At 31.5% G+C, this 24,194-nt stretch overlaps 2 protein-coding genes across 3 annotated transcripts in view; one reads left to right on the top strand and one right to left on the bottom strand.

The window, feature by feature from the left end:
• Nucleotides 1–1,387: 1,387 nt before the first annotated feature.
• Nucleotides 1,388–16,516, bottom strand: LOC146538032 (aminopeptidase N-like). Its single transcript, XM_085186773.1, has 16 exons — nt 16,375–16,516; nt 12,440–12,902; nt 11,912–12,070; nt 11,443–11,763; nt 7,486–7,669; nt 6,888–7,041; nt 6,358–6,439; nt 5,825–6,008; nt 5,301–5,496; nt 4,504–4,643; nt 3,811–3,945; nt 3,332–3,512; nt 2,729–2,903; nt 2,397–2,543; nt 1,995–2,073; nt 1,388–1,742 (listed from the first exon to the last, which is right to left on the bottom strand). Exons 2-16 carry the CDS (start codon nt 12,898–12,900, stop codon nt 1,500–1,502), a joined length of 2,841 nt encoding a protein of 946 aa, XP_085042899.1. The 5' UTR covers nt 12,901–12,902; nt 16,375–16,516; the 3' UTR covers nt 1,388–1,499.
• Nucleotides 16,517–23,061: 6,545 nt separating this feature from the next.
• Nucleotides 23,062–24,194, top strand: part of mAChR-B (muscarinic acetylcholine receptor) — a 43,647-nt gene continuing 42,514 nt past the window's right edge. For both annotated transcript variants that reach the window (XM_085186258.1, XM_085186259.1), the window contains exon 1: nt 23,062–23,230. The gene's annotated coding sequence lies outside the window, so the exon portion shown is untranslated. The remainder of the gene's footprint in view (nt 23,231–24,194) is intronic.

The raw sequence follows: 24,194 nt of genomic DNA on the forward strand, positions 1-24,194 counted from the left end.
GGTGAAAAAATATAGTAAATCACTATGCTCTCCACTTAAAGTACATTTTGCAATCATTGAGCAAGTATAACATCAGGTGAGTATGAAGCTTACTGCGTGCTTTGTCTTTTGAATGAAAATAATTGAAGTCCTAGAGCTAACCAAACTGACCACCATTACAAGTGTAATGACTAAACCGCGCTACCGGTTATTGTTAAATAAATAAATTAAGCAATAAAAATTATTTTATGCGTAATTAAAAGTATTGTAATAAAAAAAATTAAATATTTAGTCGTTAAAAATTGTTCAATGAATTTGCCGAGTAATAAGATGGATGTTTTTATCGATTTTTACATATTTCAAATTAAATTCTTAAAGTAAGTTCCGAAGTACCGATGCTTGACCACAGACTACTGGAAAATGTTAATGACAAATATTAAGACACCTCGTTTCTCACTTTTCCCGAAATTTCAAGGCATTGGGGGTAGAGTGGCAGAACTCAACACCTCAGTGTCAGAACTTAACGTCACTGCGGTGTACTAATAAACTAAGTATACTTTATATTTGTATTATTATTTGTATCATATTTGATAGTTGTAATAATTTAGGATTCCTTTACGAAAAAATATGTTCTTTAACATTTAAACCAACTTTACTATAATTATTTTAGCTTTTATGCAGTAAAAGGAAACTTTATACAACTTTTCTACCAAGTATGTTAAATGTAATTTTTGTCATGACATCATCAAATAACAATTTGAACGCTAACAAATACTTCTAATAGGGCGTATAGTACTTTATATTATTCATCTCCTTATTCTTTGATTGACGTTATCCAGTTTATCTATAACGATATTCGAGATATCAATTTTATCTTGATAGGCATTACCATTCTGCTTACGCTTTTCATACGTTTCTCAATAAAAATATTACATATAAAGAATGTAGATCGCTAAAAAATATGATATTTTATTATAGGTTTTCTTTTCAACTTCATGCTTTATGGCAATCAATGTAGGCAAAGCAAGGATCAAGGTTAATACAATTTGTTTTACTTTTTCGACTGAAATTTAGACGTTCCGTATCAATGAGAAAATATTGAATCGTGGCATTGTGACACAAGTGCGAATATCGAATCCATTCGATTCGCACTCAGGGCTTATTATTTATTAATATTTTCATTTCCTCACTCTGGTAATAAGGTAAAACGCGGCGTAGAATTCCGGTACTTAACAAGAAATATCTCATTCGGCGAAAGGTGGGAAACGGAGTGTTTTAACAGCATATTGTTTTGTTCATGTTGAATAAAAAAAAGTATGAGAGAATATTTTTTTTATTATAATGTATAAATATTTAACAATAGATAATACAAAAATAGCAATATAATTAGTTTAAATATACATCTTAATTATTATATTAACATTTTAATCTTAATTAAGGTTTGTAATAATGAGCTTTTGTGCGTACAGTATAAAATATATTGGACCAACTTATTGTACAATAATAAATATTATATTAATTTAACGATTGTAAATAGTGGCGAATATTGAAACGATGATGAGGAAGCTAGATGCTAGTCCATGAGCGCTGTTTCCACTATCATCACCTCCATCTCCATAATTGTCATCAAGCCAGGAATTGACCAAATTATAATTGCTCTCAGTCCAAGCGATAGATGCATGGATATTTTCTCTAATTCCAGCAATAGCAGCTATTTCACCGGCTGAGAAAATGTTTCCGTGGCTATTTTCCAAGTTTTGAATCTGTGAAATATAAAAATATTATAATTAAATATTATCTGTGAAATTACCATTTATTGATGTGTGGAAATGCTCAATAGTTTTTCACACGTTTTGGAAGTTTTTTTCTTTACATGTACGAAGAGTTCAGTTTAATAGAACAATCAACCTTAATAAGAAATTATAGTCCTAAGTAGTTTCAATAATATACTATCAAATTGAATATACCAAAGACGTAGTATGTTAAGATTTAGTAATAAATATTTTTTTAATTACCTTTTGAATGTGCGCCTGTGTGGTTAGTCTTCTACCCAAGGCGTTGAGAATATTAGTAGTTCCAGTAAGCTGTTGAACTCTGTTGGAAGATATAATACATTTGTTAAACTAATTTAAATAAAATACACATATGATTAATTGGTAATTTCGACAAAAAATATAAATATTTTATTCTACTGTAAATGAGTTGTGCAATTGTTATGGGTTCGATTAAAGCATTATTTACATTCAATCGCTCTAGTAGACGAAGAGCGACGTCAAATTCCTCGTCTTAACATCTGAACATCTCGAATTCGGACAGCAATTGGAAAACGGATTGTATTTACATTACATACTCTCTCTAGTTATCTTGCTACAGCAGGATGAAGGGATAGGTGAAGCTGGAAAAAAGAGATTACTAACCTTGGTTGGATGAGTGCAAAGTTTTGAATAATAAAGTCCAAAGCTGCTTCCATGCCAGCCGGGCTAGAGTTGATTATAGACACGAGGACGGTGTGTCTGTCTTGATCTCTTACATTTGAATTATCGTTAATCACTTGGTCCATATAGCTAAAAAAAAATTATAACGATAAAGTTTTTTTTTAATTCCGTTTTTTGGATGTAATGGATAACTTAGTTCTTAGAGAAAAATTGAAATCCTCAAAGATTATTAGAAGAGTAATAAGAAATAATATGTTTAATATAATATATAGGTTTGTGTTAAAAAACAAAATGTTTCAATAACAAAAACTTACAAATTACGAAGGGTGGCGTTAGAAGTGCAACCAAGTGCATTAAGCAGAATGCCCTGTTCACTCGAGTCCTGGCTGGCCAAGTATCTGTCCCATAGGAAGTTAAAGTTTTCACTGCTACCTCCACGAAGGCCGGAACAGAACACCGTGGTCTGAATGTCAGGGTGTAGATTTTGACCTATAATTGTAATTTCGTATATAAGATATTTTAAAATAAAAACATAACATTTTTGTATTGTATTTTGTACATGCATTGTCAAAAATATTTTACAGGCAACGGATCAACTGATATTACGTCTTTCTTTAGATTAGCTTGGGTTCCATAATTTTAAAATCTATAAAACAATTATTTTATAAAATATGATATCACTTTATCCTTCTAGATGTTCAGAAAATAAGTTTAATATAAGCTAGTTTCACGCTTTTTCCCGTTAATAGCAGATCACATCCTATAGGTAGATAGAAACTAGTGTTAGGACACTGTATTCGTCATTTACTACCTAATGAGATATTAGAGTGGATATTTTGAGACGTATGTTACGTTGAGAGTATTCAAGCGATTAAAAAATTACAATAATTTTAAAAATAATATATTTTTATACTCACTAGGATTATTTCTCAAATTTTGCAACAACTCTTGTGATGTGTTCACACAATGCTGGTTTCCAAACTGACAGTTCAAATTCAAAATAACATTTCTGTAGAAGGCAGTTACGTGTTGCTCATTGTTAGCTGGTTGGAAACCAAGTCTGTTGTAAGAAGGCGCACTCAGACCTAGTACGTAGTTCTGAAAAGAATAAATAAAAACTCATCTTTTAATACATTTACGTACCTAAATAGCGTTAGAAAAATTCAAAATAAGCAGTTTAGAAATCGACTCAGTTAATCAAAAGTAAAATCGGTTACAAATGTAAATAATTGAAATTAAATGATTTAATTTTTTGTAAAGAAATTATCCTATTATATATTTTAGATATTGTAAATGTGGAATCCTCTACAATCCCCAAAGCCGCTTTATGTCAATTATGTTAGTTCATTTACTCAGTTATGTTAGTGTTTTATATATAATATGGATTGCGCCATACCTGGAACAGTTGATATGCTCGGGAGCCACTGAGAACAACATCCAAGTACTCGAACGCCGCGTTCGCAGATCCCCAAGGGATGTAATCAGTCTCGTTTATCAAATACCTGGACACTTCGAATGCGAAGGCGTATTCCTGAGAAAATAGAAAATATTATAACTATTTTATATAGACAATTTATATGGGCACAGAATTGGCTTGGTCTGTGTACTTCATTAATTATGGATAATTAAGAGTTGAGGTCGTCTTGGCACAGGGGGGAGGACGACTTAGTGAAAATTAAGAAATATACAACTGTCTATATCTAACAGAATGGTATATTAGTATATTATTTATCTATAAATATGTAGTTTGTTATGTTTGACTGGGCAACACTAATAATTTATGCTTCATTAAGCATAACATATTGTTGAATTAGGGCATTATGTACATGAACATTCTTATCTCCCTATGGAGATATTTGCATAAAACACACATATAGCACATTGTTACCATAATTTAGTTATAATAGTTCAACATATTTTAAGTTTTAATCAAAGCTTTACAAGTGCTTTTTCCGAAATTGGGTGTGAAATGTAGAAATATGAAAGTAATCTATATTTGAGTATTTCCTCAAATGGGGAATATATCCCCTAAAAAACGATCCCACCACTCCACGATGGAATTCTATAAAGAAAATAGTATTGTACTCACAAGACGTCCATTTCTCGCAAGGTTGAAGGCATCGTCCACAATCTGCGCACGATTCAATAAATGAATTGACTCATGGGATCTTTGCAGCACGTTAGCTAGAGCACGCCAGTTAGCTACATCATAGTTTACTCTGTAGTAACCTGAAATAAAAGAAAATATTTCTTACTTCATAAAATTCATATTACTTGTTTTACTTAATAAGTAAAGGTTCATTTTTCAGACAAGAATATAAAAAAATTAAATGTGGTGTCGTGGGACACCAGGTAGGAACGAAGTTTCTTCGGCTAATGTAGAATCGACACAAATTGCAAAAAAAGTCGTGCTCAATTTTATGTAGGTTTTCTTGATTTTTCTCTTAAATTTTGAGGATTAGTTTCTATTTAAGTACAAGAAAGTATTTAGGAAATTCAGTATTTTAGGAAATAATAAATTACTTAAAATAAAAAAACAACAATAACACACAATCATGCAAAAAAATGATGAGAGAACGAAAAGAAAGAGGGAGAAAGAGAAAGGTATACTCTATACCTTTCTCTTTCTCCCTCTTTCTTTTCGTTCTCTCATCCAGGTATAAAGGTATTATACACTACTCGTCTGTGTATGCGACTGTCGCGCCTGCGCACGTCTCATTTAACGGTTTTATTCCACGCATTTTTCTTACGGTTTCACTATCACATTTTTTTCAGTTCGGTCACGCAGCGAAATCCCTATCCCTTCCAAGCCTGCCATAAGGAACTTCGTTCCAAAGAGTAGATTTTATACGATTTAAGGTAGTCCTTAAGATATAAAATACTAACCAGTTTGTTGCTTATTCACGATGTACCACTCAGTTTGATTGAATCCGGGAATGTCCACAGCCAGAGCTGGAGAATTTGGTGACACCCAAGCTTGTGGCCTTGTGTCTGAGAAGTCCGGGCTATTCGACAGAACCCAGTTGATGGGAACATGCCAATTGTGACTTGATGACAGCGAACGGTCGGTGAGGTAGCGTTCCTAGTGAAAACAATATATTATATATACGAGAATGGGCCACGCAGGGAGAATTAGTTTAAAAAATAATATTAACTTTGAATTAGGCAAGTTCACACTATATATCACATTGCAGGGTCGACAGAGTGACCTTATGTCGAGATTCTCCATATTCAGTCCAAATTTGATTCATTACGTAATTAGCAGCAGAATTCAAGCACTTGTTTTATCCTACCAGAAATGAAAATAATTGCTTCAGACAAACACCATCCCTGTCTCCATAATAAATATAAGTATTCTTATAAATGACATTCAAATCTACAAACTTTTTTTTGTTTTATAATATTCCTACCTGGTGGACTGAAATAGAATTGGCACTCGGGCTAGATCTTCTTACAGTAAGGACTGGGAAACCACCCTGTTCAGTCCATCTTTGCATTACCACACTAACGCTGAAGGGGATGCTGTGGTTAGATGCATCTAAAGCCTCTTGCAATGAAGCAAACAGGTCTGATGGTAACGCAGCTTGTCTTGTCCTGTGAGAGAATGATTTAATTAAACTATACAGAATATAATATGCATAAACTATTACTGTCCATTTATCTAGGAAAGCTATAGGCACACAACGCTAATGTTATTGTTTCGACTATACCTGCGACCAGAATTGCCTCGGATACTTAGAATGTGTCTAGAATATATCATACGAAGAATACTAGAATATATCATACGAAATCTATTCACAGTATATCATAAAAGCTATATAAAAAATATAATTCATCATAAACTATGACCCAGTAGCTAATATATTAGAAATACTTGATACTTTGCTATCTTTATAACGGTCAAGGTGAGAAAAATGCAAGTTGCTTTCGTATTTCAACTTACTTGTTTCTTATATAGATGGCGAGACCGTTCTGGAATACTTCAGGCGTAAGGAAGTGTTGCATCATACGAATGACGGAGCCGGCTGCAAATAAATGTTTAGTTATATTCTGTTAAGTTATAAACGCAGATTAATTTATATTATTAGCATCTTTTCGAAAAATTATTACTATTTGTGAACTAATAAAAACTTTTGTAAATTAATAAGTATTGTAATTATTATGGCACTTTTAAGTTTTTAAAAACTATGGGAAAATCAGTTAATAGCTCTCGTTAATTATAGACAAATAACAACGAACTAAAACCTCAAAGAGCTTTCTCTAAATGAATCAACAAGTTAGCTTTTAAAACTTTCATTCTGTAAGTCCTTTTAACTAAAATTTGGTTGACAGTAACGTGGCAAGATTGGTATCTCCTAAATTAAATTTCTCTTTTCTCTTTTTTAGTATTCTGACTAGTCATTTACTACATTTACATTATTTTAAAATATTATTAACATTAATAGGATTTTTGTATTTGTATTAAATGCTTACATTTTTGATAAGCGACTGCGTTAAAAGTTCCAAGTATTTCAGATGGTGTGAATACTGCGTGAGTCATGGCATTTACACTGAGAACTGCGTCGCTTTGTAATACGTTTTGTAGTAAAATAATGAATTGGTCCATCATGCGCCAGCCTGGGAAAACCTAAAATCAAACATTTCAAATAATTATAGAGGTATTATTTATTAGGATTTAATTTTTTATCGGCTTTATTTTTGTTTCAGCTCGCTGTATACCGAATGTAGCAAGATAGGCAGAGGAAACCTAGTGTATAGATATTACGTTACCCATTTTTGCCAAATTCATAGATTTTTATTTTTTTGACAAATAAGTTACTTGATTTTATTTTGCTTCTTTTTTAATTGAATCTTTTAGTAAATCACTATTTATTATTAAATAATTTTGGAAGCCTATTTTTCGGCCACATAGCAGCAGTCCGTTTATGTACTGATTGACTGAAGTGGTGTGTGTTGTGTATTAAATGGCCTTGCTCACTGCTCTGGACTCCTGCAGAATGAGCTAATTGTATCTTGCTTTCTGTTGTGGTGGATTTGCGAATTCAAAATATTTTGAAAATATAATACTTACCAAATCAGTTCCGTAGTTTTCAAAGAAGTTGGCAAAGCCTTCGTTCAGCCAGGTATAAGTCCAGGATCGAGGGCTCACTTCATTTCCGAACCACATGTGTACGTTTTCGTGACAGATGATACGGCCAATGTTTTGTCTTGTCGATGTTGTTGTTACACCTTCTTGGACGAGAAGGGTTATCTCTCTGTTTAATATTAATTGTTAATATTAGGAAATAGTCTGCTTATAATCGTTGTTTTGAGGTAGTCAGAAAATAATAAGAATATGTCATTCTCCATTTTAAATGTAGAGAGATTTTAATATGTAGAGAGATGGTTGGCAGAACACATCACTGCTTTACTTAAGCAATGATCGAGCGAACAAAAATATTAAATGCATCCCAATTATATCGTAATTAGGTAATTATAATACATACTTATAGTACATTTTAGATTTTTGATCACAATGAAAGAACATCTTTACATAATATAAAACTAAATCGCTATTCAGTCTACCTTTAGATCTTTTAAGCTTCTCTATGAATTCTAATGGGATTTTCATTGATAGACAAAATTCTATAAATAAATTATATAATGCTTATTCTTTTTAGATTAATAATTAGAATTTAGATTGTTTTATATTCATAAATATTCCTGTTAAACTTTTTAATATCCATAATATAATAGAATAATTAAAATACCTTTTAACCGTTCATCCGAAATATATCACTAATTCTTAATATGAAATAAAAAGTTATCTTAACTTTAACACACTAAAGTACAAATTGCAATAGCAAATAAAACAATATAAGATAACAATGTGTTCACTTCATAACAGTCCTTAGGTTTTTGTCATAAAATTTTATCTAGCAAATGTAAGGGACTCATTTGCGGGAACCACAAAGAGTCTGGCTTTTTCATTATAATAGTACTTTCCTTGGAGGTTAAATTAGACAGTGTCAGCTGGTTTTAACTGCTAATATCTATAGAAAAATATATGTATTTATACTCTATTTTTCTTTTTTAAGCTTTACTCAGCTCATTTATACTTTATTAATGAAGTTTGGTGCAACTATTTTTTTTTTAAATTATCCTATATCTTATAAAACAAAGTCGCTTTTTGTGTCTGTCTGAACTTTCTAACTCTTCTTCTTCTAAACTACCCAACGGATTTGTATGCGGTTTTCACCATTAGGTCGAGTATTTCTCAGGGAAGGTTTATATATAGTTTATTATTTGTACATTCTTATGTAAATTAACATAAATACGATAAATGTGTATAAAGTCCTACCCGCTGAGACACTTTGGCGCATGCGCTGCTTTAATGGTAAATAATACATGAAAAAAATGTACTGGAGTATTGTTCCTCTTAATAAGATCTACAAAAAAGTCCGCGAGAGCATATTCATATTTTTTAAGAATAACGTGTAGTGATCATATTTCTGTCTAAAAATAGTAATTTCAATATATTTTTTATTGTGAGGGATATTTTTCCATAATGGTATTAATCCTTATCCTTTAAAATACTTTATTAAACTTCTACGTTAAACGAAGATAAAATTTGCTTTTTAAACTATTTCGAAATTGCGAATAGTTTTAGAGAAAAACGCATTTAATTATTGACACATCACGCCGTTCACACATCAACTGTATCGAGTCAAGTTTTACTTATTCCTTACTCTCAGCATATAAATAAGTATATTAGTTACGTTGGCCATTTAATGTAGATCAAAATTGTCTTTTCTGTTTTTCATTTTAATAAGTACTTTAGAAGTTGTTACAATATCAAAAAATCCTTGCTGTGAAACGCGCCTCGCGACGTTATGCTTATACAAGCGAGTCCGCCGCGCCCGCCTGCCTTACACGTATCGGTGGTTCAGTGGTAGAATGTCCGCCTGCCACGCGGGCAGCCCGGGTTCAATTCCCGGCCGATGCATTCTATTTAATTTTCATCACAGGCAGCCACGTAGTGCTTGCTTTTCATCAGGGACAGAATACCCTCTTTAGCATTAACCACAAGCTCGAAAAAAAAAACCCGCCTGCCTCTATAGCAACGAAGATTTAGATGCGTTTGCACGTATTGGATAATTCGAGTTGAATGTATTATTTAATGTCATTTAACTATCTAAAAATAGTAATTTAAATATATTTTAATAAGTACTTGAAAAGATTAGTAGCACAGATTTAAAATTACGGTACCTACTAAAAAATCCTTGCTGTGTAAAACAATTGGAAAATCCTTATTGAAACTACGAAAATGCGGGTTGCATTAGGGTTTAATTAATTTTCACATTATCTTAAGTGCTTTGCAAACATACATTATATGAACAATCCAGTAGTAAAAGCGGGCGAAGCCGCAATAGGGTCGCTAGTCTATATATATAAAAGGACTTGTCCTCACTGACTGAGGTAAGACGCACGCGCAGCCGTAACCGCTGTGCGTAGAAACGTGAAATTTGGACAGATATTTACTTTTATAATCTGGACATCCACTAAGAAGGGATTTTGAAAAATTTTTACCGTAAAGGGGTGAAATAGGGGTTCAAAGTTTGTATGGAAAAAAAATTAAATCGGCACTGATTTTTATGAAATTTAAAATTTAGATTTTTAAAAGTATTTAATTGAACACGTGTTTCATCGTTTTCCAGAATTATCCCTCTAAGGGTGCAAATAAGGGGTTGAAAGTTTGTATAGATTTTTTTTTAAATCGGCACCAATTTTTATAAAATTTGAAATTCAGACTCTTAAAAGTATTTAATTGAACACATGTTTCATGGTTTTCTAGAATTCTTCCCCTAAGGGTGCCAATAAGGGGTTGAAAGTTTGTATGGAAAAATCTTTTAAACGCCACCGATTATTATAAAATTTTTAATTTAGACTCTTAAAAATATTTAATTGAACATGTGTTTCATGGTTTTCTAGAATTCACCCCCTAAGGGTGCAAATAAGGGGTTGAAAGTTTGTATGGAAAAATCTTTAAATCGCCACCGATTTTTATAAAATTTGAAATTTAGACTCTTAAAAATATTTCATTGAACATAAGTTTCGTGGTTTATTTTAATTCATCCCCTAGGGGTGTAAATAAGGGGTTAAAATTTTATATAGAAAAATCTTTAAATCGCCACTGATTTTTATAAAATTTGAAATTGAGACTCTTAAAAATATTTTATTGAACACGTGTTTCAAAGTTTATTAGAATTCACCCCTAAGCAATAAGCAAGCGAAGCTGCGCGCGTCCGCTAGTCTATATATATAAAAGAACTTGTCCTCACTGACTGAGGTAAGACGTACGCACAGCCGTAACCGCTATGCGTAGAAACGTTAAATTTGGACAAAAGTTTACTATTGTATTCTGGACATCCACTAAGAAGGGATTTTGAAAAATGTTAACCCTAAAGGGGTGAAATAGGGGTTCAAAGTTTATATGGAAAAAAAATTAAATCGGCACCGATTTTTATAAAAATTGAAATTTAGATTTTTAAAAGTATTTCATTGAACACGTGTTTCATCGTTTTCTAGAATTCTCCCCCTAAGAGTGCAAATAAGGGGTTCAAAGTTTGTATAGGTTTTTTTTAAATCGTCACCAATTTTCATAAAATTTGAAATTCAGACTCTTAAACGTATATAATTAAACAAATGTTTCATGGTTTTCTAGAATTCACCCCCTAATGATACAAATGAGGGGTTGAAAGTTTGTATGGGAAAATTCTTAAATCGCCACCGAGTTTTATAAAATTTGATATTTAGACTCCTAAAAATATTTAATTGAACACATGTTTTATGGGTTATTAGAATTCACCCTTAAATACGCAAGCGAAGCTGCGCGCATCCGCTAGTACAAAATATTTTTGTATCCTTACGTACTTAGAGTATTAAATACCGTTGACAAATATAAGTATTTCTAAATGACTATTCTCGTCTCTGCCTACTTCGGAAAGGGATAATAATTGAAAAGATTAAAAAAATACTATTATCTTACCTGTAAACAACCAATCCCCAGTTTTCCATAGCACCTGCGCCGAAATCTGGTACGGCTACTTTGTCAATTTTAGGCAAATCATATGCAAATCGTGTGTAGTTTTCTAAAGCTGCCATGTTTCTTTGGCCGAAGTCCAATGCGAATTGAGCTGTGTCTTGAGTACCACGTCTCGAGTACACTCTGAATGGTATACGGTACAATGGGTTTTGGACCGCTTCATTTGAAATAAAATTGAAGTTAGACACGAGGAACGCTAACAAATATGTCGACATGAATGGTGTATCTTGAAATTCATATTTTACGTAGCCTGGCACTACGGGTCTGAAAAAAAATCAATTATTCATATGATGTAAATCAGCGTCTCCTTTTATTGTTTATATATCTATCAAATAAATTATTTTTTATAAGGATTAGAAATCAATTTTGTTCAATAGTACTTATTAGTTAATTTCTTTTCTATTCAACTTACTTTGAAAGATCATTTCTTTCTGGCATATTAGTTCTGATGACGCCATACTGTGCTGGTGCGTAAATGGTAGTTTTAAATACAGCTTTCTGATGGGGTTCATCGTAGCAGGGGAAAACTCGACGTGCATATGTTGGCTGGAGTTGAGAAGTGATCAGTTTGCTATAAAATAATAACATGTTTTAATAAATTTGATATAAGCATATTATTATGTTAGAACGAATCCATATTTCTAGTGTAAAACACGTTGCCAATTAGTAATCAATAATTACTACCCTCATTTATTTTAGTAAATTATCAATAAGTGCGCAAAAGTGTAAGCATAGAAGCTGATTTTTTTCTGTGTTTCAAGGTACTGTAGACGTGAATATTTAAAATTTATTTCATCTTGACACCTCTACATTATCTTAAGATACATGATGAACGGAGAATGAGAGACGGACAAAAAAGTAGCCCTAAAAAGGATTTAACAATAGGTTCTGATAACGAAAAAAACTCTAAAAAAAATAAAAAACTGTTCAAGTAACTTACTATGGTTGTCCTAAATATACGTAATTCGATACGTAAACGCCAAACATGTTTGGTGCATACGCTCCTTCATAATGAATATCCAGAATGTACGGCTGCGAGGCCACCAGCAATTGGCTTGAATCTACTCTCAAGAAGTGGGTTTCATCTTGTTGTAAATTAAAACCACTTGTGAGATTTACATTGGGATTAGCCACCGAGGACAAAGTAATATTCGTTATCCTCAACGCCATAGCGTGTAAGGTAACGTTAAGAGTGTTACTGGCAGGTATAATTCTTATATTAGCATGGCCGACGAAAAAAGCTTCATTGTCTGGATTGAAAAACAATCTTAGATCGTAAAGAGTTGGATAACTCTCTCCTGGCAGCACGTAGTGTTCGTTGTTTTGTGGTGCGTTGTTGGAGTTGAGAGGTACTCCGAGTGCAGCGCCCAGAAGGCAGAATGTGATTAGGGTGTACATCATTTCTGGAAAAAAAAGAAAAATTATTTTCCTTGTGTAGCCTTTTAGTTTTTAATTGCTAACTACGCATCTACATTGTAAAAATAATATAATCAAATTTTGTAAATAATTCTTTCTCATACATTAACATATTTTTAAAACTGCGACTACGTCATTGTTTAATGAAATGAGCGATATGTTAAAACAGAAATAAAATTAAAAGTATTTTTACAGTAATTATCCTTACTGAACATACGAAATAAATATTTAATTGTCATTTTCACTTGCAATTAAAGATAATAAAAACGAAAAAGTACGACAACAGTGACAATATACTAATAACCCATATTTTTATAGACAGAAGATGTAATTTGCAATTTATCGGTAAATATTCCGATGTATCTGAATTAATGCTGATAATACTATCAGGGATTAAAATTGATAGACGATTTTTATTTAATTTTATGAATTATTTTGATAAAAATTAAGTTAACTGAATAAAATACATCAACATGGTTTGAAATTATTATTATTCATTGATGTATCATATTTTAGACTTTACTATTATATTTTGGGTATAGGATGATTTTAAGCTCGAATACAATGCTTATTGAAGTCCACGCTTGAAACTTAAATGTTTTTTCCGTATATGACCATAAGCTAACTAAGAGATTATTTACATTTCCCTGTTACACTGATTCTTTGTATAAATAAAAAATCCAAAAGGAAATTACGGATCTTTATGTTTTCTCTGTACATATATTGAAAATAATACTTAAGATCTGTCACATTAAATATCTTCGCTAAATTTGTAAAGTTTTCCCAAAACGTTGTGTAATAAAGACTCTCATGAGTATACGTTTAATCTTATCCTAATCTTAGTAGCGATATCTGCCGTTAAGGTATTTACTTATCTATGAGTGTCGTATATGTCGAAAATTTTGCTTATTTTGATAAAAAAAATTATATGAGAAAAGATGGAAATGTACTAGTTGGGATAATTCTTGAAAATATCTATTCTTACCGTATATCGTTCGTTAATGGTTTGGTCTTATCCATTCTGTTGGACAAATAGAAGTGAAATCTTTTCTTTTCACTTCGAAATAAACCAAAAAGCTTAATGCATAACGATAGGAGATATGAGAATTTTTTACTCCTATAAATATAATGTGTTAAATTAACATAAATATTATGTATCAAATCGTAAAATGAGAAAAATATAAATAAGTATCTGAGCTGGATGGAAGGATGGGTACCTTTCCAATTACGTCACGATAGAGTTGCAACAATATTCCTATTCAACTTACCTACCAATGATTTTGTAAAATTTTCGTATTGTAATTATTTTAATTTAGACTGATATATTCGAAAAGAGAATTCAGCAATATTTATTGTATGTACTTTACATATGTTATATAGTGCCTTTTACAAAGCAATAGCAAACTTTCTATAGACGCACTTTGATATTTCAGGTGCAGATACAATGGCATGAGAAGAAAAATTGTTAAAACACTAATATTTGAAACGTATTTATGTATTAAAATTTAGTAAAAATTAATCTAAGGAATTTGCTTTCAAAGCTGGGGGTAGAATTGACTGTAAAACTGACGAATTGAAACTCAAACCATATACTCGGATCTATGACCCCATCATTTCCTGATAAAAAAAACCTATTTCTATATTTACTTTAAAAAAAGATATGGCCATTTTATCGCAAAAACGCGTATTTTAATGCTATAAAGGGAATCAAAATACATAGGGTACTCCCGATTGACCTAGAATTATGAAATTTGGCATCTAGCATCTACAGATTGTACAAGTTTAGGAAAAAATCGAAAAACTGTACAATTATGGTTAAAACCTAAAAAGTAAAAGGGGGCAAAATTTGGTATTACAGCCGCTAATTCAATGGAGGTCAGGTCAGAATCAGATGAAATTGCTCTGGCTAAGCAAAACTTGAATTTAAAAGAAAAACTTGATTGAACAAATTATACTATATATAACTCTATAGAAGAAAAACTTGACTAATTTTTGTACGGAACCCTCGGTGAGCGAGTCAGACACGCACTTGACTGGTTTTTTTTTTTTAATTTAAGATACGGACTCCTAAATAAAGAAATAAAATAAGGTGGCTACAGATTAAACGTTTTCAGTACAGCGTAATATCAGATCTTGAACAAGCGAAAAGGCTTTACTAACATTACTATAAAAACACACGAAAACCGTGAGTCGTGTCGTTGAAATTGAAATATCTACATACAGATATGAATTAAATCCTGATTAGATAATGTTCTTTTACAGATTGTCTAATATCAAGGTTTTAATTAAGACTAATTAATTTATTTTTCACGTTTGAAATAAAATATGCATTTAGATTTTAGTAACTGAATGATACCTTTTTTCACACAAGTGACAATATAATAAAATTTAAAAGAAACTGAAGCCACATCCAGTTTGTGAACTTAAATTTCTCTCAAAACATAATTAATATTATTTCAATACTATTCAATTTCAAGGTACATACCCAAAACGTAGCACGGTAATATAAAAACCTAGTGCATAAGACACTCGGTTCTCCGCTTTTCTCTGCCCGAAATCGAAACAATGCATTGAGTGCCAGGATTATTATACTCCATAGAGGTAAAAATAATTAGTTTCTTTGAGCGTGAATCCAACCCGCAACCACCGTATATACAGGCTGTCCCTTTGCGTCACGTGAGACTCATAATAATATTAATATTTCGTTCTATATTTATAATATGTGTTGGCCCATCGTTTTGAAAATATTTTCAGCTATTTCATATTATATTTATAGTACAATAATCGTTACATTGTCATACAAATTATACATGGCATAAGTAATAATTAGTTGTATGTAGATTACACGTTGTCATGAATAAACGATACACTTACATATGCCATCGTAAAGTTTAAACGTAATTCACAATTTATTTATTATATGTTTATTTGACGTATAAATATAGTTCATTTGGTGCAACGATGACGTAATTGTAGTTTTTAAACAAGTTAAATTTATCAATGTATGTAGAATATATCAAAAATTACAAGTACTGAATTGTTGATATATTATTTTTGTGTAATATATTCTTTTTAATGAAAAGAACCATTTTTAAAATCAATATTTTCACTACGTTACACGACCCATTCTGGGTGAATGGTATTCGAACCCAAAATCATATCACATTGTCAGTAATGTCTATATTACTCCACTATTCTTATAACCTTCACAATTCATGGTAATAAAAAGGAAATCCTATCAAAAAGTAAAAAAATGTTTTAAAATTAACAATATTTTAAACTATCATCAATACGTACTATTTAAAGCAACTGCACTCAAATTTCCACCATGACTGATTTGTAACGTATATCTAAGTTACATTTAAATATTCTATTCGAGAATATATTCCACTACTGAAAAAAGTTATAAAATCGTAAATTTCGGCAATAATCTTTGTAATAATGTAACAGGTAACTTACCTGAGTACACATGTGATCCAACATGCAGCCCAAACGACACTCTTTGATAATGGAAAATAATTATCAATATATTAACTTGTGTGGCCCAAAAATTAGGATTCAGTAATTGAATAAGCAATTGATAATATTTTAAATATAATAATTATAGTAATATTACCAGTATTTGTTATTTTGTTGATGTAGTTAGACATAGGATCAAGGCGAATCAACCTCAAAATCCCAATTGTCATAAGTAAGCATTGTTTATATGCAGATATGATATCACCATGAGTTAAGTGAGTTGGTCTCACTATCTCAGGAGCTCAGGAGCTTCACGTCACGGAAATGAAGATGCTGAGGTGGATGTGCGGCGTATCGCGGTTTGTCCAAGAGCGTCGCCTGAGATGGTACGGCCACGTTTCGCGCCGGCCTAGGAACTATGTCGGATGCAAGTGCTAAGTGCTTGCTAAGTCTGTCCCTGGAGCTAGACCTCCCGGACGCCCAAGTTGGTTGGTTGGATGTCGTGATGCATGACATGATCTTACCACCCAGTATGTCACAGATTGTGCAAAGTGCAGTAGGTTAAGCAGGAAGGCAGACCCTGGCAACATACGCCGGGATTAATGCCTGGAGGAAGAAGAGGATATAGGATATCATGAGAAGCTTGATGGGTTTTTGATCTGGATGTCTCTACAGTGTGACAGGACGCGATCACAAGGGTTGTAATATATTCAACAAAGACTTTAATAAAATTTTACATTAAACTGTCTATATTAAAAATCAGAGCAATATAAAAGATTCCTTTTACAAACTCGTATATTTTTATTAATACCCCAAACCGCTTATACGGAACATGTGTAATTAAAACTAATTTAAAATATTTATCACAATCACAATTACGATAAACAATGTTTGTCTGATCGATGGATTATAACATTATTTTTATTATTATCTAATGAATGTACCTATGTATGATATTTATAATGATAATGATATGAGGCCGTCGTGGCGAAATGGAACAGCGCTTGAGTGTAAATGTCGTTGATGATTGTTCGTGGTGGGTTCCATTCCACTCCGGGGAGCGAATATGTTTAAATTTTATTTTCATAGTTTCAATCCTGGCAGATTTTGAGTTCCACCTCTAAACACGTAATGTTTTGAAAATTGTACAAAAGTGGTAAGGGGAGTGTCTTAACTTTATAATTTTGAATGGTTTGTAATTTTGAATAAGATTATTCCGTGTATTTTATTTGTGTTTTTTGTAAGTATTTGTAGTAAAATCAAGATCGAAAAGGGAAAGAAGGAGTGTCGAATACCGTCGATTTTATAAAAATCTGATTCTGCGTTGTCAGACCGGGAAGTTCAGGATGATATTTTAAGTAACACAGACCAAGCAATGTTAAAATCTGATGATAATGATTTAGTGATTTTTCTTGTAATCAATCTATTTTGTTAACAAAAAATCCATTAAACATTTTGATTCATTCTAATAAAATGTAACGGTATTTTTACGATTTTGTTGATATTTGTCGTTTGTTTTTATATTTAAAATATTAACAATTAACAACAAATATTAACTAACCAATCTTTAGAATTTTGTTTGTAGAAGTTAATTTTTGCCAGGGAAGGGATACGAGAACTTAGTGTTGCGACTCTCTGTGTCCCACGCTCCACCTAATTTTTAGAAATTGTATGTTGAGTGATGAAACTAAATAAAAAAAAGGAAATGATAGTGAAAGTGAACCAACAATCGCAGGGTTTACGATCATACATACGATGTCCTTTAGAACAAACACCACCTAGGATTTCTATTAAGGAATCGATGATAATAATTGATGGAATGTAATTTTTTCGTTCTTACACAAGTTAAATTATCTACACGCGTGCTAATGTCATTTAAATTATAAATAATTACTGAAAATAATATATCAGTCTACACGTTTTAGATTAGATTGCAACGTTTAGTGACTAGTAGCGATTAATATTTATATAAGTAAAATTATTCCTTCTTTATCTCTTTATACGACGTAAATGACGTTCAATTTTTTATATATTACATGTGTATATAAATATAGAAGTATGTGAATTAAGAAAATCATAAGGATTTTTTATATATATTTTTTTAAAATTATAAAGCGTCCTCTGACGAAACTTTCATTTCTCCTTTTGATCATCACGTGATCATGGTCACGGATCACGTTATTATGGTCAGATTATTTCATTAAAATTTTTGTTTAATAAATATTTTCATTTAAGGTTTTGAAAATTCCTTTTCTAACGTGAACAATTCAAAAATATTTTATACAAGAATTCCAAAACTCATATTTTTACCTTCTATTACTTGTATTAAGTCCCCCCGAAGTGTTTTTTTTAGTTTATATTCATTGTACAGATTTTACCCCCTTTACAGTTTTATTATATATAGATTATGTATTAAGAGGTAACTGATAACGTATCTCTATGTTAGACAATCCACAAAAGCTTTTACTTTTCATGTGTGTGACTGTTAACGCAACAGATTGTGGGGTTCGACTCCCACTTGAGATTTTAATTTCTTTGCTCTAATGTTAAGGTAAAAGCGCGGCGTTGAGTTTCGCCCTTCAACACTACAATACGAATGACTCACAGACAGTGAATATTTAAAATTACTATGTATAGAAAATTGAATTTCCAGGATCACTAGAAAAGGATGTCTGGAATTTCCTACGACAACTGGGAAAAAAACAAGACTACTTTCCATGCAAATGAAATTGTCGGCTTCAACTCATATACACATAGTTTGGGTCTGAGTGAACATGTTCACAAAAAAATTCAAACTCTTGGTGTAATCTGAACTGCTACTTTGAATGAAAGCCTTTGCGTTTAAAATTTAAAATTATTCACAATTTTCATTTCAAAAGTACATCATAATTGTGAAACTGCAAATACGTTTTCGGAATAACTTTGTTTCCCATATAACTGTGTTGGCGCTGGAATGATTTAAAAGGAGTTAAGTTTGTTAGGATTTTTTTTTAACTTCACATATGCTGTATCCCGCACATAGCAGGGTGAGGGGGGAACCTCGAAACCCAATGTTTAGATACTCCGTTCACATTAAGACAGTTATGTTCTCCACTTACCGCCGAATTCTGTAGGCATTATGTGTTGAGTGGCGGAACTCAAGGCCGTGCTTTGATAAGAAGTAGAAAAAAAGTAACATTTGCTTATGACGACTTCTATGTTTTTATTTACTTTTATAATCAAGTATATCCTGCGAGTTGTAAGGTTTTTAAAAGTTCTCTCTTTATCTCTTATAACGGGAACCCAGTGTCAAATCAATCCGCCCTCCATTTTCGTTATTTTCAGAAATCGAGATTCTTTTCTTATTACTTATCTTGACTGGCAGGTCTCAACGTCGTGCTGTTTTTCTTATTCTTATTCATATAAAGGCATATTGCATATAAAGACAGGCTCGATAAAATTGAAAATATAATAAAAAATGGCTACAATTGAATTTGAATCCACAACCGGACCAACTACGCCACAAAAAAGTCTTCCACATTTTGTTAGTCCAATATTTTTTTTAACATAAAACAATCTATCCAATCGCTCATTTTATCTGGAAAACAAATCAGTCTACAAATTATGAAAAGATTATGTCTGACAACCTTGATAGATTGTGTTCCTAAATAAATATTTGCATGTTTTTATTTTTTGTGCCATTTTAAGCATGTTCCAGATTAAGCGAAAAATACCTACGTACATTCCTTCTTTGGTATTTCTGTATCATCCAGAGTGTGTGAATCAGTATTCTTATTTTTTTATGTATAAAATGAATCATCATGCATCATTTATCTTATGAGGCCGTCATGGCACGGTGGGACTGTGACCGTAAACGTGAATGTTGCTAGTTCGATCTCTGTTATAGGAAATGATTGTATTTCGATTATTTTTATTTTCCGGTTTTGCAAGATAAAATGCGGCATTTAGTTCTTACAGTCGACCCGCTCAACTTCCAGTGTCTCTAATTCAGGCAGGAAGCGAGGAATAAGAAGATTTTTTATCTGTAGGCTGTGAAGCTATAAAAAAATCGCTTACCCTGGTACAGTGTGAACTTAAGGTGAAGCGGCTGGAGAACCAGAAAACCTATTGTTAAGGCACGCCATTCCTCATTAACACTTACGTACTTTACTTTACTTTCCGTTGAATTCTTGAGGCATTCCGTGTTGAGTGGTGAAACTCAAAGCCGTGCTTTTACCTCGGTTCCAGACCGAGAAAATGAAAATATTAAATATGTAATTCCCACGAGTGAGAATCGAACCCCCAACCGTTGTGTTTACTACTAAGAACTGAACTCACTAACATACATCGTACTTCCAGACACTTTTTAACGGTGTCGGTTGAAATCAAGTAAAAATAATACAAAAGATGCTCTCAATTCCGCTTGAATGTCGCATAAAAGTTGCGCTATAAACACATTTTATTTATCTTAAGTGCATTGTAAATTTCAAAGATCTAAATCTGATTTATTCGTTTTAGTATGCTATATTTTAATTCTTAAAGAAATAGAGATTTTTTCTTTCAAACATTCAATATTAATCTTTATAATATTTCAAAATACTATAGTATATATAGTAGCCACTATACTCGTATATATTTGATGGCTCAGTATGTGATAGTTGTGGGTTCCTTTCACGGGGAAATATTTTTTTTTTGCCGTGATAACGTCTTAAAAATCGATGAACCCCAGTTACACGTACGAAAAAGTTTATTAAATAAAAAGAAAATATTATTGCTATACTAATTCTCAATTACTTCCAATTGATTTAAAATTGAAAATATTACTGTAGCGTTTGCCATTTCTCAATTTCGTGAAGCTAAAAAAAAGAAAGAAAATTACAAATTACAAATTAAATTACTTATCATTACGTTTTCTCAATTAATCATTATCTTTTCAAATATAAGCTGTATGTCTAAGTTTCTATTGGCAACACAGATAATAAACGCATATTATCATAAATATTTTTTAGATGTCTGCTTCAATATCAGTTTATAATAATTAAAAGATAATTTAATATAATTATTATTGTCTTACTTGTATAGTAACTAATATTTTTATTATTCATTTAATTCATGTAAAAATAATAATACATATATGTTAGAAATTGGAAACGGTTAAAGTTTAAAAAAAAAAGATAATGGGTTTATATCTTGAGAAAATATGTCATATTGTCTAAAAATTTAATTTCGATATTATTCGGAAAGACATTCTACGTAATTGCAATGAGCGATGTGCAACTGCCAATAACAATACTTCACACGGTTCCTTCCAATAAGGGCCGTTGAGTATAAGCAACTGCCCCTGATTGATACGGTTCCGTTGCTTTTTCCACCTACATATACCCTCTTTTATACAAGTTTGCAAGAATTAAATCTTAGTATTTACTGCAGTAGCTGATTAATCGCTTATCTATAGATAACAATAAAGATAAACTAACTAGATGTCTAATAGATATCAAAATTTTATCAGAACATATTTAAGAAATCTAATCTATACATACTAGTAAAATGGTAGAAAACGTTTGTGTTCTACTTTTAATCTATGTCTATGAATCGACGTAGTTATATATTTTTAATAAATGTATGCTTTTGTCCGTTTGCATACGTATATCTCCGGAACTATTAAATAGACTTGAATAACAGGTTCCTTTGTATAGCTGTTAGACCTAGGCACAACATAGACTATAATTGATTGTAAAGACTGCCTCATGTGTACAGAGGTAAATAGTAAGAGGAAAGTAATCTTGGAAGCATTACAATCATAGATGCAGGCAACTTTTTTGAAATATTTTCATTTCTATCATTCTAAATGGTTAAAATAAAACATAGTAAGGTTAAAAATAATACTGACTTTTACAACTGCGTTACACAATATTTTTCTTCATCATTTTTACAGACCACAGCCACACACTATCACAGACATGGATTTAAAAAGAAGAAAACTAGAGATTTTAGTGACAAAACTCTAAAGCAGAATAGTTAAAAATACTTTACACAAAGAATTCAAAGTTAAAGTTAAGAAAGTTTGTTTTTTTTTTAATGTAACTGAGTTTTCGTATTTTATTTATATAACATTATAATTTGCTAAGCGCTAAAATTTCAGAGTTACCACTGTATTTTCAATTCTTTCAACGTTGTAAATTACTATACATAGCGGAAATTGTGTTTCATCAGGAATTCTTCATCCTGTCTAACTGTAGTTTATTATTGCATATAAAATAAATTCACTTTAGTATTTAAAAACAAATTTTTTGCTAGAATCCACCCACAAACGTCACTGTCCATGTTACGTTTGTGTAATAAATATAAATCTTCGTGTAACTCCCGTAAATAATGACGAAAATACGAAAAGAAATAGTAACGGAGTGTCTTAACACTAGGTTTCTTCTGCCTGCTCCGCTGCCTAAAGCGTGTAGCTGATTTATTTTTTTAAAAATATTACGATTTAATATTACTTAATGCACTTTGTCTCACTAAAAAATTAAATAACACCTAAAAAAAGTAATAAATAACAAATCCAAAGCGTAACAAAAAAATACAGTACAGTAAATTATGGCAAAAAATTGAAATACGAACGAGTTTAAACTATTGCCTGCTACGAGTATAACTCGTAGCCATGGCCTGTTGCGTAGCGCTACGCCGTAGCCGCAGTTATCCCGCGGACGTCGGGGTTCATGCGCGTCATAAATGCTCCCCACTTTAGACATTTGAATTATAAGTTTTTGTTAGTTAAAGTTCGTTTTCGTATATTTTGTGGTTATTATTTTTTTCATATTTTATGTTATTTTAAGTGATTATTGTTCTTAGTTATGATTTTGTACAGGACACAGTATAGTTGGTAAGTTTTAATGAGAATATTCATTTTGAATGTTATATAAAATAGTTTTTAATTAAAAATATAAATCGGAAAAAAATATATATATAAATATTATACATTATATAAGAAGAAATTGGGGAAGGCCTATGTCCAGCAGTGGACAAAAGATGGCTGTTGATGATGATGACATTAATATAAAAAAAATACCGCTAAATTTTGATAACAGACTAAAATTTAAATAAAATAGTTGGTATTGGTATTTATCGTATTGTTTAATTAAATTATAGTGTGAAAATATAAAGTTCAAAGTTCTTTAATAGAAAATAAATAAATATATTTTCGCTATAATCTTAATAATATGAAAACTGAAAAGGGAAAGAAAATTGGGCAAATATTTTAACAGTACATAATACATTAATTTTTATAATATTTTTTACCTTAATTAAGATAACCAGGCCGGACTAATGTCCAAAAACCACAATGGCAACGGACAGATGACTATCGTATAATTTAAGCAAATGAACACTTCTAGCTCTGCCTGATAAACCTAGGCCCGTATTCATATACGGGCCTAGGTTTATGCTTTCGCGCTGAGATCTGAACAAATTGGGTTCTGTTTTTAATTTTATTTTCTATTCGAAGAAAAACGTTCAACGTACGTGTAGCGTGGTTTTTTATGAGACCTGCTTAACCTGCTCACCGTATGTATTTAGAAAATTTTTGCAGAAGATGCAAAATTTTCTTTTTCTTTTTCCCACATGGTATGGCAAGCAGAGGGAAAACACTCCGTATCCCATGCACTAACGAATTGTGTAGAAATTATCGTTTTGCAGAGCTCAACGCAGTGCTATACCAGGGTGATATGGAAATAAAAATAATTTACAATAACTTCTACAAGTGGGAATCGAGTTTTTTTAAATATACAATGTAGTATAGGTAAAGAGGTCTATTTTACAATATAACAATATTGACAAGATATAATCTC

The sequence above is a fragment of the Heliconius melpomene genome, chromosome 6, assembly GCF_056956725.1.
Source record: "Heliconius melpomene rosina isolate 202511_hmr_F chromosome 6, ASM5695672v1, whole genome shotgun sequence".
NCBI lineage: Eukaryota > Metazoa > Arthropoda > Insecta > Lepidoptera > Nymphalidae > Heliconius > Heliconius melpomene.

Excerpts from the sequence above, each read along its gene's own strand:
- LOC146538032 (XM_085186773.1), bottom strand. The coding sequence starts at position 12,900 with ATGATGTACACCCTAATCACATTCTGCCTTCTGGGCGCTGCACTCGGA. Across the intron at positions 11,764-11,911 it reads GAAAGAAATGATCTTTCAAA|ACCCGTAGTGCCAGGCTACG; the intron begins GTAAGTTGAATA and ends ATTTTTTTTCAG. Across the intron at positions 2,074-2,396 it reads TTTGCACTCATCCAACCAAG|AGTTCAACAGCTTACTGGAA; the intron begins GTTAGTAATCTC and ends ATCTTCCAACAG.